This window comes from Coregonus lavaretus (assembly GCF_964263955.1).
Source record: "Coregonus lavaretus genome assembly, chromosome: 30".
NCBI lineage: Eukaryota > Metazoa > Chordata > Actinopteri > Salmoniformes > Salmonidae > Coregonus > Coregonus lavaretus.
The window spans coordinates 6619905-6638034 of record NC_140017.1 but is presented as its reverse complement, the minus strand read 5'-3'; the positions used below and the strand labels follow the sequence as shown (position 1 = coordinate 6638034).

Genomic DNA, 18130 nt, shown 5'->3' with positions numbered 1-18130 from the left:
ATCGTCACATCTGGAGGAAACCTGGCACCATCCCTACGGTGAAGCATGGTGGTGGCAGCATCATGCTGTGGGGTTGTTTTTCAGCAGCAGGGACTGGGAGACTAGTCAGGATTAAGGGAAAAATGAACGGAGCAAAGTACAGAGTGATCCTTGATGAAAACCTGCTCCAGAGCGCTCAGGACCTCAGACCGAGGCGAAGGTTCACCTTCCAACAGGATAACAACCCTAAGCACACAGCCAAGACAACGCAGGAGTGGCTTCAGGACAAGTCTCTGAATGTCCTTGAGTGGCCCATCCAGAGCCCGGACTTGAACCCGATCGAACATCTCTGGAGAGACCTGAAAATAGCTGTGCAGCGACGCTCCCCATCCAAACTGACAGAGCTTGAGAGGATCTGCAGAGAATGGGAGAAACTCCCCAAATACAGGTGTGCCAAGCTTGTAGCATCATACCCAAGAAGACTCAAGGCTGTAATCGCTGCCAAAGGTGCTTCAACAAAGTACTAAGTAAAGGGTCTGAATACTTATGTAAATGTGATATTTCAGTTTTTAGATTAAGGCTGTAATGTAACAAAATGTGGAAATATTCAAGGGGTCTGAATAATGCACAGGCCAGGTAGCAGGCCTATTGGCTACCTGGCCTGTCCGTAAATGTAGGCCTATAAATGTGCCCATTTGGGGATCTGATACTATTTCTGATTGGCTTAATGCACCACCACTAATGAGCTGTGGAGCTTCTCAATGTAATGTTTTCTTCACCTCAAACAGCCTGTTTTTACATCCATTGAGAATTACAATAGTTCCTCAATGTATTTGAGAAATCTTTCCAGCGCTCTCCCTTTCGATAACCACTCAGCTTGAAAGAGAAAAATGTCATGCTCTGATGCAGTGGAAACGTCATAAAATAGGCCTACCTGATTACTTCTTATCAGTGCTTGACTTGGACTGAAATAGGTTCCGGTACTCATTTTGGGTGCTGGTACTGTTTATATTTAGGTGCAGGAGCTCCACAATACTTTTGAGCTAATATTCTATAAGAGGAACAGGACCTCAAGCAGTAGAACATTTGAGGTGCCGTACAAGTCAACCACTGTTTCTTATCCATTGCGCAAATAGCCTACAGCTATGGAAACCAGAATATTTATACAAGTTTGCTAGCACAAGCTTCAGGCCAGACCCAAGTTAATAGATTATACAATGTTTTAAGTTCATTGCAGACAGGCCATGCGTAGCCAATATGATTTTTAGGATATTTATTTTTCAGGATATTTTCTACCTGCAGGCTGCAATGTTTTTATTTGATGGCTTTATGTAGGCTATTTTTACATAGTTGGCAATGGCAATAGAAGTTACTTTTTAGGTTTGTATCGTTTTCATTTAGACTTCGATAGAATTTTGATTAACCACATTAAATTAATTTAAGATATGAAGACGTTATTAAATGAAACTGTTCCACGAAAATGTGCATATGAAAACCATAACTGATCGGTAGAAATGGTAAGATAAATTGGCATTCCACATGAAAAAGGTTGCCGACTACTCGTCTAGCCTATTACCGGCAACTTCAGGAGAGTAATGGCAGTTTCTGCGAAAGCCAGCAGGAGCGGTAGGAGAATGGTTGGGTCAGGTTAAGGATTTTTTCTTCTGATTATCTAGATCTCTGGCTCCCTCTTGAGTAATTTGTGCCTTATTTCATCAAATAGTAAGCTTAAAGCATCAGACAAGCTCAATGCATATAGTTGATTTTATTAAAATACATAGGGTGTGTCTATATTTGGAAAAATACACCTTTAAAAATGTTGACCAATCGATTGGTTGAAAGAACAGACGACTTTCGGTCTATCAAGATTTTCTTTAGTCGGGGACAGCCCTAGTGCATATGCACATGCAGAAATGTGCATCCTTGTGTACGAGCCCACGTATGTTCACATGCAAATGGAATGTGTGTATATGGTACAAACGGCAACAAAGAGCTAGTGGTGCGTGACCCACTCACAGTCGGCCTGGGCACAGATGAGGCAGGCTGTGGTGCTGTTGAAAAAGGTGAGCAGGCCAGCCACGGCCAGGCTGATGTCTGTGTTGGTGGGGCGCAGGTCCAGGGTGGTGAAGCGGGGGAACTGAACCTTCAGAATGTCCTCAGGGGCCACTTTCACATAGGGCACCTATACAGAGAGAGAGAGAGAGAGAGAGAGAGAGAGAGAGAGAGAGAGAGAGAGAGAGAGAGAAGAAGAGTGTTCAGGACGAATAATTAAAGTAACAAAGACATGTCTACAAAGAGATCAGGAGTTTTTGATGCACCATTAACTCTTGTTATATGTGAATATGGTGTCAACAAACAGCATAATTCTGACAAAACCAAAGCGTTGAAAGAGGAGATGTTCGTAACACTGTTTGTTTAGCAGTTCCAATACGCGAAGAGGCGTATAGAGCACAAAAAAACAAGTGTTCATTATATTCTCATCAGGCTAATTAGAACCATCTTATATCTGAAACTAATAAAAACTAATTTGAATAATTCAAGAACTCCCTCACAGACACCTACTAAATGAACTATAACTCCTGGGCTCGATTAAATAAAGAACAGTTTATACACTGAGTGTACAAAACATTAAGAATAGTTTCCTAATATTGAGTTGCACCCCCCCTTTTGCCCTCAGAACAGCCTCAATTCGTCGGGGCTTGGACTCTACACAGTGATGAAAGCATTCCACAGGGATGCTGGCCCATGTTGACGCCAGTGCTTCCCACAGCTGTGTCAAGTTGGCTGGATGTCCTTTGGGTGGTGGACCATTCTTGATACACATGGGAAACTGTTGAGCGTGAAAAACCCGGCAGCGTTGTTCTTAATGTTTTGTACACTCAGTGTGGAGAAATCCGATTAAAATAAAAAAAAATGGGAAAAAAGTTGACCTCTTCACAGGAAATGATGTCAAAGGAATCATAGAGGGGCAAGGCTAGATGAGTCCCAAGCGCGTTAAGTTAAAAACACAAAACTCAGATAAGAATCTATAAGAGACCAAAAATCTCCTATCACAAAAACTTCCTGAAACGTTCAGGGATGTTCAGCAATGATTGGGCGTCTGTTTTCACAGCTGGGGTTTGACGTGCTGAATAAATCGCAGCCGTTCGTTCAGTGCCTCTGCTGTGGATCCAGACAAAACACGTCCTCAGTTTCTCTAAGAGGATAAACACAAATGTGCAGAGAGTCTATGGAGATGCTTTGCAAGTCCAACCCACTTCGCGCCCAACTTCCAAAGTTATGCCAAACATAACTTACACCTGTACCCCACTTGCAAAAGTAAAAATAACTGCAAACACATCCAACCACAAGTGCATCTCCTCCCTCCACTATCTCTGTCTCCACACGCTCCTGTCTTCCAGAAGCGATTGAATCCATCTCTCTTTTCATTCACTATCCACTGAGGAGTGGATGGATGCACCCGGGCTGATGGGCAGCAGGCTGTGGGGCCTCTGGGAACGCAATACGCCGGGTGGGCGGCGGCTAGCGGACAGCGCAGTGGGGCTTGAAGGGGAACCCGGAAGGATGCGGTTGGGGCCACGAGAGAAGCCTCTTCATCACAGCAGATTGCCTGCCTGCGCAGTGCCGCGTGCCCATACATCGCTCTCTCTACGCCCCTGTATCCCCAATTGGTTTTCAATCCCTGCCCATCAGGGTGTAATGGAGTCCCCAGGAAGTGTGGATGGATGGAGCACGCTCTTTTCCTGACAGGCGGCGGCCGTGGTGGCAAAAATGCGATTCTCTCCTCCGGAGGAGCCGTGAAACATGAATAATGGCCGAGCCACACTGGGGAACACAATGCAACCACTTCCCCACTCCCCACTCCTCCATCCCCTCTGCCCTTCCAGGATCCCTTCTCGCTCTCGCAGCATGGACTGCAGAGTGTTATCGTCATGCCCCTTTCTGTTCGAGAGGCTTTCCGCTCTGGTAGCTTTGCTGTGAAGCAGTGGGGTTTGGAGAGAAGAGAGAAGATCTCCATTGGCACGTTGGTGAATACTTTTTGTGATATGTTGGCTCAATGAAGGAATCATTTGTCTACCAAAGCATGAGACCACTGCAAAGAGTCCTGCTAAACTGACATAAGGCCTAGCCCAGTAGCTCTACAGTTATCAGTATGAATAAAACAATGGATCAGCGTAGAAAATATAAATGCATCAGGCAGGAAAAGGATCATCTTTGGTTTCAGTGAGCTCATAGAAGAAATGTAACTCATAGACCTAATTCAATGTTCAAACAGTACAATGAGAGGTGCTCATCGTCAGGAACAGCAATGCAGACGCCGTAAGTACCTGCGAGCTGTAATGAGCTGTAAAAACCATGGCGACAAATGCCACCGAGGCAAAGTTGTGATGTGAAGTGTTCCTGTCTGGGAGACGGGGGAGCTCATTCAGGGGGGGAAAGTGAGTCATGATTACCCTGCTTTGATTAGTCATTTTCCTCCATGTAACCTCCTCCTCCAGTTGGCTCTGTAAAAACCTTTTAATGTCCCTCTATTATTGTGGGACTACTTCTTAAAACAGACAGTACACTTACTGCCATCTTACTGACAAAGGTTTCATACGCAAATAAATCACATTGACCCATATAGATATATGACTGTTTCGGGAATAATAGGATGTTTTGCAGTGAAATAGCCTGTCTACAAGTACCAACCTCTGACAGATAATTCACAGCAATGCAATCGCATGACACTTAAACCACACTACCTCTCTCAGAGCGTGGTCTATGTGGCAGTCAGAAACAGTACAGTATGGAGAGGTGGAGGCTGAGGGGAGTGTTGATTGTGTATTAGAGATGCAATTTTTGGTTGTGTTGAGTGTGTGCTCCTGCAGTGTGAGTGGCTGTCAGCGAGTGCAGACCGAGGCCTGACAGCTGTTTAATGAGAGAGATCCGCACAGGACACTGACGTGAGGCAGCGAGCCAGAGATCAGGGCTAACTAGTAAACCAGTATGCACCATGAACACCTATATAATGCTACCGTATTAAAAACATGACCTTGCCACTGACTGGTTGGTGCCGCATTCACACGCGACTCCTCTATTACGGTGTAGTCATTGTGGCATTCTCATAGATCAGGATTGTTATTCTCAATGGTTACGACAGGTGTCATTATGCCGGGAGGAGACGGCAGTGGCCACGTCCTTTGGGCTGTTTGCGTGGACAGGCATGCCCTTTGGTTTGTGCAATGCACCAGTCATTTTCCAATGTCTTATGGAAGTGATGCTTGGTGACCTCACCCGCAATCAACAACTCATCTATCTTGATGGCATTATTGTCTTCTGAAAATACTTAGTAGTAATGGGATAGTGATAGTGGTAATGATCGTGGTAATATTATATAAGCCGTATGATGCATTGCTCAAGTAAAGTATAACCACAGCCCCCTAACTCCTGAATCAAGCTACAGTAAAACACAAAGAATACCAATGCAACAAGAAAATGCATTATTCTGTATATTTAGTTGAATGTCTGTTATGGTGTTCTGAGAAGACTCGAGGTTTCCTATTGTTGGGCTTCATCTACTTTGTTTTCACCTAAAACAATGTTCTTTTTCCACAAAAAGGACTGAGAAAAACTATAATTTTGGTTGAGGTGATCTCCAAGACACAGCTTGAAGTTTCCTGCCTTCAAGCACAGAGCTCCGACTGTAACCATGTGTCAAATTATAACAAATTCAAGATATCATTTTCTAATTTCGTGGAAATTAGCACAGTTTCTCGAAGCGCTTGGTCTGAAGGTGAAACCTAATTTACCAGCCCTGCTTCCACTGAGAAGTTGACAAGTGTCTAACTCAATCCTACATTCGAAACCAAGATGGCGTAGCAGTGCGGTCGTGTATTCTGTTGTGTCCTCGTGTAAATAGCCTGTTTTTTAGTTTTTTGTCTTTTTTCATATATATATTTCTCTATCTCACTTTCCATCCTTTAACTAAATATACTTTCCTGCAACCCACCTCACCCAATGTGGAACGGATTCTATTATTTATTTTACCTTTTTATCCAGAACCTACGGCTGAAACTAGCCAGCTAGCCAGCTAACTAGCTACTTGCTATTAGCCACCGTTAGCGGTCTTCACCACTGTCCGTGGCCTGCACTACCTACCAGCCAGCTCTAGCCTGGACAATTATCGGCCAGTCTGCACAGCGTGCTATCGACCAAGAACATATTGGATTTTCTGCCGGAATCACTGAATCACTGGACCTTAACACCGGATCATCGCAACAAGCTAGCAGAAACCGAATGGCTGTTGTTGGCTAATCACCACTGTCCCGCCGCACCAGTTAGCCTTGAGCTAGCCTCGAGCCAGGCCCATCTCCCGGCTATCTACCTCTCTGTCAACCGGACGGGACCTCCTAGTGTCGACACGGAGCCCCGCCGATCCATCACGACTGGTCTGCCGACGTAATCGTCTGATGTGGTTTCAACCGGTTTCCTGTTGCGACGACCACAAAGATCCATCTGCTAGCCCCGGCCCGCTAGCATGCGCAATCAACAGCCGTGCCTCCTGCTCGTGTGCTGTAGCAACCTACGAACAGCTCCCGGACTTACCTATTGCTGTTCACTGGACCTTATGATCAATCAGCTACACAGCTGATGCCTGCTGGCTGTTCCTTTACACGGTACCCCATCCTGTTTATCTGTTTAGCCTCAGCCCAAACTTTCGTCGCCATTACCAGTTGTTGTCTTAGCCCTCTCGAATAACACCTGTGATTGTGTTATGCCTCTCTCCCATGTCAAAATGCCTAGCCTATTGCTGTTTGGGTTAGTTCTAATTGTACTATTTCACTGTAGAGCCCCCAGTCCCGCTCAACCTGCCTCAGATAGCTCATTTGTCCCACCCCCCATACACGCGGAGACCGGCTCAATCGGTACCTCCAGTGATGCTATCTCTTTCATCGTTACCCAATGCTTAGGTGTACCTGTCACGCCCTGGCTCTGGGGAGGCTTGTATGTTGAGCCAGGGTGTGAGTGTTCTTTGTTTTTCTAGTTCATGTATGTCTATGTTGGCCAGAGTGGTTCTCAATCAGAGGCAACGAGGGTCAGCTGTTGCTGGTTGTCTCTGATTGGGAACCATATTTAGACAGGCTGTGTTCCCACAGTGTTTGTGGGATCTTGTTCCAATTAGGTTTGTGTTTAAACCGAGGACGTCACGTTATCGTTTGTTGTTTTGTTCGTGTGATTACTCATATAATAAAAATATGTTCACCTTCCACGCTGCGCCTTGGTCCTCTGTTCCCGACGATCGTGACAGAAGATCCCACCAAAACTGGACCAAGCAGCGTGTCCAGGAGCCATCGCCAGGGGAATCTCTAGCGGATCTCCTGTGCCACCTCGACTGGGTCAAGCCGTGTGAGGAGGAGAGAGGCTGGAGTTGGAAGCAGAAGAGCGAGAGTTGGGCGAGAACTATGGAGGCCTGGTCCACGAGGAGGAGAGACACCCAGAAAATGTTTAGGGGGGGGCTCACGCCGTGGACGATGGGGCAGCAGGAGGCCGCGATGGAGCGGTTAGTAGAGGAGGCCGCCAGGTTACGGGGGCCACTGGTCACAAAAGGGGAGGAAAGTGTAGAGGCACGGCGAGAGGTACTGGGGTGTGTTACCAGTCCGGTCCGGCCCGTTCCTGATCACCGCGTAGGGCCAGTGGTGTGTGTCCCCAGTACGGTCCGGCCTGTTCCTGTCCCTCGCACCGAGCCTGTGGTGCGCGTCGCCAGCCCGGTTCGGCCCGTCCCTGCTCCCCGCACCAAGCCAATGGTGCGCGTCGTCAGCCCGGTCCGGCCTGTTCCTGCTCCCCGCACCAAGCCAATGGTGCGCGTCACCAGCCCTGCCCGGCCTGCTCCTGCTCCCCGCACCAAGTCAGTGGTGCGTTTCGTCAGCCCAGCTCGGCCCGCTCCTGCTCCCCACACCAAGTCAGTGGTGCGCTTCGTCAGCCCGGCTCGGCCCGTTCCTGCTCCCCGCACTAAGTCAGTGGTGCGCTTCGTCAGCCCGGTCCGGCCCGCTCCTGCTCCCCGCACCAAGTCAGGGGTGCGTTTCGTCAGCCCGGCTCGGCCCGTTCCTGCTCCCCACACCAAGCCAGTGGTGTGCGTCGTCAGTCCGGCACAGCCCGTGCCTGTTCCACCGGTGCCTGGTTCGGCACGGGTCAGCTGCTTCACGCCGGAGCTAGAGCAATCCGCTCCACCAGTGTGCAGTCCAGCTCCGGTCAGCAGGGCCAGACCGGACCAGGGGTACTTTGGGGGGTTAGAGAGGGAGTGGGGATCATGCCCGGAGCCGGATCCGCCGCCAAGGCGGAGTGCCCAACCGGTCCCTCCCCTGTGGTATTTGGTTGGCGCGGTCGGAGTCCGCGCCTTTGGGGGGGGGGTACTGTCACGCCCTGGCTCTGGGGAGGCTTGTATGTTGAGCCAGGGTGTGAGTGTTCTTTGTTTTTCTAGTTCATGTATGTCTATGTTGGCCAGAGTGGTTCTCAATCAGATGCAACGAGTGTCAGCTGTTGCTGGTTGTCTCTGATTGGGAACCATATTTAGACAGGCTGTGTTCCCACAGTGTTTGTGGGATCTTGTTCCAATTAGGTTTGTGTTTGAACCGAGGACGTCACGTTATCGTTTGTTGTTTTGTTCGTGTGATTACTCATATAATAAAAATATGTTCACCTTCCACGCTGCGCCTTGGTCCTCTGTTCCCGACGATCGTGACAGTACTACAATCTGCCCCCTTTATTCTCTGTACCCAAAGCACTAGAAGACCAGTTCTTAAAGCCTTTAGCCGTATCCTTATTCTATTCCTCCTCTGTTCCTCTGGTGATGTAGAGGTTAACCCAGGCCCTGTAGCCCCCAGTATCACTCCTACTCCCCAGGCGCTATCATTCGTTGACTTCTGTAACTGTAAAAGCCTTGGTTTCTTGCATGTTAACATCAGCAGCCTCCTCCCCAAGTTTGAGTTATTCACTGCGTTAGCACACTCTGCCAACCCTGATGTTCTAGCAGTGTCTGAATCCTGGCTTAGGAAGGCCACCAAAAAATCAGAAATGTCCATCCCGAACTACAACATTTTCCATCTAGATAGAACTGCCAAAGGGGGTGGAGTTGCAATCTACTGTAGAGATAGCCTGCAGAGCTCTATCATACTATCCAGATCTGTGCCCAAACAGTTTGAGCTTCTACTTCTAAAAATCCACCTTTCCAGAAATAAGTCTCTCACTGTTGCCGCTTGCTACAGACTCCCCTCAGCCCTCAGTTGTGCCCTGGACACCATATGTGAATTGCTTGCCCCCCATCTATCCTCAGAGTTCGTACTGCTTGGTGACCTAAACTGGGATATGCTTAACACCCCGGCTGTCCTACAATCTAAACTAGATGCCCTCAATCTCACACAAATTATCAAGGAACCTACCAGGTACAACCCTAAATCCGTAAACATGGGCACCCTCATAGATATCATCCTGACTAATTTACCCTCTAAATCCACCTCCGCTGTCTTCAACCAGGATCTCAGCGATCACTGTCTCATTGCCTGCGTCCGTAATGGGTCAGTGGTCAAATGACCACCCCTCATGACTGTCAAACGCTCCCTAAAACACTTCAGCGAGCAGGCCTTTCTAATTGACCTGGCCCTGGATGGATATTGACCTCATTCCGTCAGTAGAGGATGCCTGGATGTTCTTCAAAAGTGCTTTCCTCTCCATCTTAAATAAGCATGCCCCATTCAAAAAATTCAGAACTAAGAACAGATATAGCCCCTGGTTCACCCCAGACTTGACTGCCCTTGACCAGCACAAAAACATCCTGTGGCGTACTGCATTAGCATCGAACAGCCCCCGCAATATGCAACTTTTCAGGGAAGTCAGGAACCAATATACACAATCAGTTAGGAAAGCAAAGGCTAGCTTTTTCAAACAAAAATGTGCATCCTGTAGCACTAACTCCAAAAGGTTTTGGGACACTGTAATGTCCATGGAGAATAAGAGCACCTCCTCCCAGCTACCCACTGCACTGAGGCTAGGAAACACTGTCACCACCGATAAATCTACGATAATCGAGAATTTCAATAAGCATTTTGCTACGGCTGGCCATGCTTTCTACCTGGCTACCCCTACCCGGCCACCAGCTCTGCACCCTCCGCTGCAACTTGCCCATGCCGCCCCCCCGCTTCTCCTTCACCCAATTTCAGATAGCTGATGTCCTGAAAGAGCTGCAAAATCTGGACCCCTACAAATCAGCTGGGCTAGACAATCTGGACCCTTTCTTTCTAAAATTAGCCGCCGAAATTGTCGCAACCCCTATTACTAGCCTGTTCAACCTCTCTTTCGTATCGTCTGAGATCTCCAGAGATTGGAAAGCTGCCGCGGTCATCCCCCTCTTCAAAGGGGGTGACACTCTAGATCCAAACTGTTACAGACCTATATCCATCCTGCCCTGCCTTTAGAAAGTATTTGAAAGCCAAGTTAACAAACAGATCACCGACCATTTCGAATCCCACCGTACCTTCTCCGATATGCAATCTGGTTTCCGAGCAGGTCATGGGTGCTCCTCAGCCACGCTCAAGGTCCTAAACGATATAATAACCGCGATCGATAAAAGACAGTACTGTGCAGCCGTCTTTATCGACCTGGCCAAGGCTTTTGACTCTGTCAATCAGAGAGGCAGACTAAATAGCCTTGGTTTCTCAAATGACTGCCTCGCCTGGTTCATCAACTACTTCTCAGATAGAGTTCAATGTGTCAAATCGGAGGGCCTGTTGTCTTGACATCTGGCAGTCTCTATGGGGGTGCCACAGGGTTCAAATCTCGGGCCGACTCTATTCTCTGTGTATATCAATGATGTCGCTCTTGCTGCTGGTGACTCTCAGATCCACCTCTACGCAGACGTCACCATTTTGTATACGTCTGGCCCTTCATTGGACACTGTGTTAACAAACCTCCAAACAAGCTTCAATGCCATACAACACTCCTTCCGTGGCCTCCAACTGCTCTTAAACGCTAGTAAAACTAAATGCATGCTCTTCAATCGAACGCTGCTTGCACCCGCCCGCCCGACTAGAATCACTACTCTCGGCGGGTCTGACTTAAAATATGTGGACAACTACAAATACCTAGGTGTCTGGTTAGACCGTAAACTCTCCTTCCAGACTCACATTAAGCATCTCCAATCCAAAGTTAAATCTAGAATCGGCTTCCTATTTCGCAACAAAGCCTCCTTCACTCATGCTGCTAAACATGCCCTCGTAAAACTGACTATCCTACCGATCCTTGACTTCGGCGATGTCATTTACAAAATAGCTTCCAACACTCTACTCAGCAAATTGGATGTAGTCTATCACAGTGCCATCCGTTTTGTCACCAAAGCCCCATATACTACTCACCATTGTGACCTGTACGCTCTCGTTGGCTGGCGCTCACTATATATTCGTCACCAAACCCACTGGCTTCAGGTCATCTATAAATCACTTCTAGGCAAATCCCCACCTTATCTTAGCTCATTGGTCACCATAGCAACACCCACCCATAGTATGCGTTCCAGCAGGTATATCTCACTGGTCATCCCCAAAGCCAACACCTCCTTTGGGCGCCATTCCTTCCAGTTCTCTGCTGCAAATGACTGGAACGAACTGCAAACATCTCTGAAGCTGGAGACATTTATCTCCCTCACTAACTTTAAGCATCAGTTGTCAGAGCAGCTTACCGATCACTGCACCTGTACACAGCCCATCTGTAATTAGCCCACCCAACTACCTCATCCCCATATTGTTATTTACATTGATATTTATTTTGCTCATTTGCACCCCAGTATCTCTATTTGCACATCATCTTCTGCACATCTATCACTCCAGTGTTATTACTAAATTGTAATTATTTTACACTATGGCCTATTTATTGCCTTACCTCCATAACTTACTACATTTGCACACACTGTATATAGATTTTATATTGTGTTATTGACAGTACGTTATGTTTATTCCATATGTAACTCTGTGTTGTTGTTGTTTTTACCGCACTGCTTTGCTTTATCTTGGCCAGGTCGCAGTTGTAAATGAGAACTTGTTCTCAACTGGCTTACCTGGTTAAATAAAGGTGAAAAAAAAAAAGACATGTAGGCTGTGAAACAACATGAGCCCTTGGAGTCCCCAGAGGGTGGATTCAAATCTGATGCCATGTGGTAAGAAAAAATATAATGAGATCTTACATCTGTTACCTTGCCCCTTACGTGCCAGCCGAACAAAACTCATGTTGAATAAAATATCAGACATCCTTTATGGGGGGCAGCGTGTCAGCCATAACTGATGATATCCTTTGTTGGGAAAATAAAACATTAGCCATGTGTTACAGCCCAGCACTGGTCCACTCACAATTAACACACAACAGAACCACTGTAGAGTGCCTGGGCTTACCAGCAGGGCTGAGCACAGAGAGGAGCATGCAGGTTGGCCACAGCCCATCAGAGAACAGATGCAAAGGCGAACACAGTCCATCAGTCAACCCCAGAGCTGGCAGAGGTGGCTGTGGTGGAGAGAAGGGGAAGGGAAGGGAGGAGGCAGGTGTGGGTGATCATGTCCGTCTGATCATATGTGGCACTGGGCGACACATAGTAGGAGCTCAGCTGCAGTGGGTGGTAGGGGGTCGGAGACAGAGAGGAAAGGGAGAGAGAGGGAGACAGAGTGAGAGGAGACAGCCTGTTTATTGTGGTAATGATCCCGGAGCAGGTCCCCTTGGTTTGGTTTGTCCAAGGCGGGTGTGGCAGATGAAGATGGAACGGTATGTGGTGGGTCCCACAGTGGCTTTTTAGGCAAGTGGAACATTGACCACCAGATCCCTTTATCATTGATCAGCTGGCCGTGAGAAAAAAGCTCCCTTTCCTTGGAAAAGCTATTGTTCTTCTTCACTCTCGTCTCTGTGCTACTAAAAATGGTCAAAGACTCCAGCCACCCAAAGTCATAGACTGTTCATGGCAAGCGGTACCGGAGCGGCAAGTCTGGGACCAAAAGGTTCCTTAACAGCTTCTACCCCCAAGCCATTAGACTGCTGAACAGTTAATCAAATGGCTACCCAGACTGTTTGCATTCACCCCATTATTTTATTTGTTTTTATGTGTATTCTTTTGCGATGGCTCGATGTACACTCACTGGACTCTAACCACACACTCACACACACACACACACACACACACACACACATTCCTTCACACATGCTGCTGCTACTCTCTGTTTATCTACTGTATGCATAGTCACTTTGCCACTGCCTACATGTACACTGAACAAAAATATAAACACAACATGTAAAGTGTTGGTCCCATGTTTCATGAGCTGAAATAAAAGATCCCTGACATTTTCCATACGCACAAAATGCTTATTTCTCTCAAATTTGGTGCACAAATTTGATTACATCCCTGTTAATGAACATTTCTCCTTTACCAAGATAGTCCATCCACCTGACAGGTGTGGCACATCAAGAAGCTGATTAAACAGCATGATCATTACACAGGTGCACTTTGTACTGGAGACAATAAAAGGCAACTTTAAAATGTGCAGTTTGATCACATAACACAATGCCACAAATGTACCAAGTTTTGAGGGAGCGTGCAATTGGCATGCTGACTGCAGGAATGTCCACCAGAGCTGTTGCCAGATAATTTAATTTTAATTTCTCTACCATAAACCGCCTCCAACATAGTTTTAGAGAATTTGGCAGTACATCCAACCGGAATCACAGCCGCAGACCACAGGTAACCACGCCAGCCCAGGACCTCCACATCCGGCTTCTACACCTGCAGGATCGTCTGAGACCAGCTACCTTGACAGCTGATGAAACTGTGGGTTTGCACAACCGAAGAATTTCTGCACAAACTGTCAGAAACTGTCTCAGGGAAGCTCATCTTGGTGCTCATTGTCCTCACCAGGGTCTTGACCTGACTGCAGTTCGTCTTCGTAACCGACTTCAGTGGGCAAATACTCATCTTCGATGGCCACTGGCACGCTGGAGAAGTATACCCTTCACAGATAAATCCCGGTTTCAACTGTACCGGGCAGATGGCGTTGTGTAGGCAAGCGGTTTGCTGATGTCAACGTTGTGAACAGAGTGCCCCATGGTGGAGGTGGGGTTATGGTATGGCAGGCAGGCAGAAGCTACAGACAACAAACACAATTGCATTTTATAGATGGCAATTTGAATGCACAGAGATACAGTGACAAGATCCTGAAGCCCATTGTCATGCCATTCATCCACCTCCAACACCTCATGTTTCAGCATGATAATGCACAGCCCCATGTCGCAAGGATCTGTACACAATTCCTGGAAACTGAAATGTCCCAGTTCTTCCATGGCCTGCATACTCACCAGACATGTCACCTATTGAGCATGTTTGGGATGCTCTGGATCGACGTGTACGACAGCATGTTCCAGTTCCCCCCAATATCCAGCAACTTCACACAGCCATTGAAGAGGAGTGGGACAACATTCCACAAGCCACAATCAACAGCCTGATCAACTCTATGCGAAGGAGATGTGTCGCGCTGCATGAGGCAAATGGTGGTCACACCAGATACTGAATGGTTTTCTGATCCACGGCCCTACCTTTTTTTAAAGGTATCTGTGACCAACAGATGTATGTCTGTATTCCCAGTCACGTGAAATCGATAGATTAGGGCCTTGATTTCAATTGACTGTAACTCAGTAGAATCTTTGAAATTGTTGCGTTTATATTTTTGTTCAGTATACATATTACCTCAATTACCTCGACTAACTCGTACCCCTGTACATTGACTCGGTACCGGTACCCCTTGCATTTATCCTCGTTATTGTTCTTTTATTGCGTTACTATTTTTCCTTTAGTTAATTGAGCACATTTTTCTTACTTACTTTTAAAAACTCTGCATTGTTGGTTAAGGGCTCGTAACTAAGCATTTCATGGTAAGGTCTACAACTTTTGTATTCGGCGCATGTGACAAATAAAATGTGATTTGATTTTTCTTCTGATTAAACAAATGTCTTTGTTGGGAATGAAACGTTTTTTGAGACCACTCTTGGCCCTTAAGCTCTTGAAGTTCCTGAGGGAGGTATCAGGTGGTCCAGATATTAGACAAGTGAGACAAATGTTGTCACGCCCTGGCTCCGGGGACTCTAGTATGTAGAGCCAGGGTGTGAGTTTTCATTTGTTTATGTTCTAGTTGTTGTATATCTATGTTGGCCAGGGTGGCTCCCAATCAGAGACGGCTGTAGCTCGTTGTCTCTGATTGGGAGTCATACTTAGGTAGCCGTTAGGCATTCATTATTTGTGGTTTCTTGTTCTTATTTGGTTTGTGTTCAACCGTAGACATCACGTTTTCGTCTGTTGTTTTGATCGTGTGATCATACTCTAATAAATATAAATATGTTCACCTTCAACGCTGCGCATTGGTCCTCCTCCTTAGACGATCGTGACAGAAGAAACCACCAGAACTGGACCAAGCAGCCTAGTGAGGAGCAGAGAGGGTGGACTTGGGAACAGTGGAGGAAGAGCTTCGACTGGGTCAAGCCGAATGAGGAGCTGAATGGCGGAGATTGGAAGCAGAAGAGCGAGAGTTGGGCGAGAATTATAGAGGCCTGGCCCACGGGGAAGAGAGACTCCCAGAAAATTTTTAGGGGGGGGGCTCACGACGTCGGGGCAGCAGGAGGCCGCGATAGAGCGGCCCAGCGGGTTGCCAGAGGAGGCCGCCAGGTTACGGGGGCCACTGGTCGAAGAGGGGATGGTGGATGTAGAGGCACGGCGAGAGGTACTGGCGTGTGTTGCCAGTCCGGTCCGGCCTGTTCCTGATCCCCACGTAGGGCCAGTGGTGTGTGTTCCCAGTACGGTCCGGCCTGTTCCTGCCACTCGCACCAAGTCTGTGGTGCGCGTCGCCAGCCCAGTCCGGCCCATTCCTGCTCCCCGCACCAAGTCTGTGGTGCGTTTCGTCAGCCCTGTCTGGCCCGTTCCTGCTCTCCGCACCAAGTCTGTGGTGCGCGTCGCCAGCCCAGTCCGGCCCATTCCTGCTCCCCGCACCAAGTCTGTGGTGCGTTTCGTCAGCCCTGTCCGGCCCGTTCCTGCTCTCCGCACCAAGTCTGTGGTGCGCGTCGCCAGCCCAGTCCGGCCCATTCCTGCTCCCCGCACCAAGTCAGTGGTGCGTTTCGTCAGCCCTGTCCGGCCCGTTCCTGCTCCCCGCACCAAGTCAGTGGTGCGCGTCGTCAGCCCGGCACGGCCCGTTCCTGCTCCCCGCACCAAGTCAGTGGTGCGCTTCGTCAGCCCGGTCCGGCCCGCTCCTGCTCCCCGCACCAAGTCAGTGGTGCGTTTCGTCAGCCCGGCTCGGCCCGCTCCTGCTCCCCACACCAAGCCAGTGGTGTGCGTCGTCAGTCCGGCACGGTCCGTGCCTGATCCACCGGTGGCGGGTCCGGCACCGGTCAGGTGCTGCGTCACGCCGGAGCTAGAGCAATCCGCTCCACCAGTGTTCAGTTCAGCTCTGGTCAGCAGGGCCAGACCGGACCAGGGGTACTTTGGGGGGTTAGAGAAGGAGTGGGGGTCATGTCCGGAGCCGGATCCGCCGCCGAGGCGGAGTGCCCACCCGGTCCCTCCCCTGTTGTATTTGGTTGGCGCGGTCGGAGTCCGCGCCTTTAGGGGGGGGTACTGTCACGCCCTGGCTCCGGGGACTCTAGTATGTAGAGCCAGGGTGTGAGTTTTCATTCGTTTATGTTCTAGTTGTTGTATATCTATGTTGGCCAGGGTGGCTCCCAATCAGAGACGGCTGTAGCTCGTTGTCTCTGATTGGGAGTCATACTTAGGTAGCCGTTAGGCATTCATTATTTGTGGTTTCTTGTTCTTATTTGGTTTGTGTTCAACCGTAGACATCACGTTTTCGTCTGTTGTTTTGATCGTGTGATCATACTCTAATAAATATAAATATGTTCACCTTCAACGCTGCGCATTGGTCCTCCTCCTTAGACGATCGTGACAAATGTTGACCGTATATACCTGTTTTTATACAACGGACCGGCAATCTTCCTCCATACATAAAACATTGTAGAACTAACTAAATTAGTGTCTCAGGCACCAGCCAGCAACCTCCAACAGACTGGAACCAGCCCACAAACGGGATGTTGAGAAATACTACCCCAGGTCGACTGTCTTCACATACGATCCATCTGACTGGCTCCAAAGTATTCAGCATGTCTCTTGCGATTTCAGTTCTCTCTGACAGATTATGTTTGCTTAAACCATAAATAAACTTCTGACCCCTGAAATGTGACCAATATCATGTCTGAAAGAAAACGTCTGTGGCTGTTTTTAGTAATGGTGAAGCTTGCATAGAGAGCTTGTAGGACAATGAATTCTGTTCAGTGGTTCTGAGAACCTCATCTGTGATGCGTTTGTTTGAATCTTATCACCTCATGCCTAAACAAAAGGGCCAGTGCAATTACACAGATGACTAGAAAACAAAAGGAACAATGGAATATGGAATATGCTTTTGCATATCTATAATGACAACAAACAGCCAAATTGAATTTGAATCGCCCATTCATTGCTGGCAACCAAAGAGCAGCCGTGCTCGCATTCATCTCCCTGATCAAATAAAAGCAGCTTCCTGAAGACAGAGGGAGTGAATTTGGATATGCACAGATCTCCTGGCTACCCTCGACAAGACAGATCAACGACACAGTGAAGAAGGGGGTCAGGAGTGGTGTGTGCAACAGCTGTGGATCTCTAATTGCAAACCAGCAGCAACAGGCGCACCTGTGTTTCGTTTGCAAGCAGGCGGAACAGAGGCACCCTGCACTGAGTGACACCGAGCTTAACATCCGCAACATCGCCACCGGCAGACCTAGCATCCCATCCACCAGGCAGGAGAGGACGCCTCCCATATCTTAATGTGCCTTCCCCCCGTAAATAGCCTGTGGGTCTAAAGGGCCAATTACTGTACATCGAAACATTTCAGTCAACACCGCAAGCCAAGATTAAAATACCCAGAACGAATTATTGTCTGCCCTCAAAAAGAGGGATCTAGTATTAGGCTGATGGTGTGTGATTATAAGGGGGTAAGAAAAGGTCCGGCTGATTTGAGCCGAAATACCTCTAAGGACCTCTCAAGCGTTCTCGCTGAGTTTTCTTTGGGGGATCGCCAGGGCT

The 18130-nt window shown here is 48.1% G+C and overlaps 1 protein-coding gene across 1 annotated transcript in view; it reads right to left on the bottom strand.

The window, feature by feature from the left end:
- Window positions 1–18130, bottom strand: part of LOC311105862 (glutamate receptor ionotropic, kainate 4-like) — a gene marked incomplete at both ends in the record, with an annotated part of 245044 nt that overhangs the window by 126371 nt on the left and 100543 nt on the right. Inside the window, one exon of the mRNA XM_084148080.1 lies at window positions 1996–2161. Within this exon, the coding sequence (XP_084004206.1) occupies window positions 1996–2161 (166 nt within the window). The remainder of the gene's footprint in view (window positions 1–1995; window positions 2162–18130) is intronic.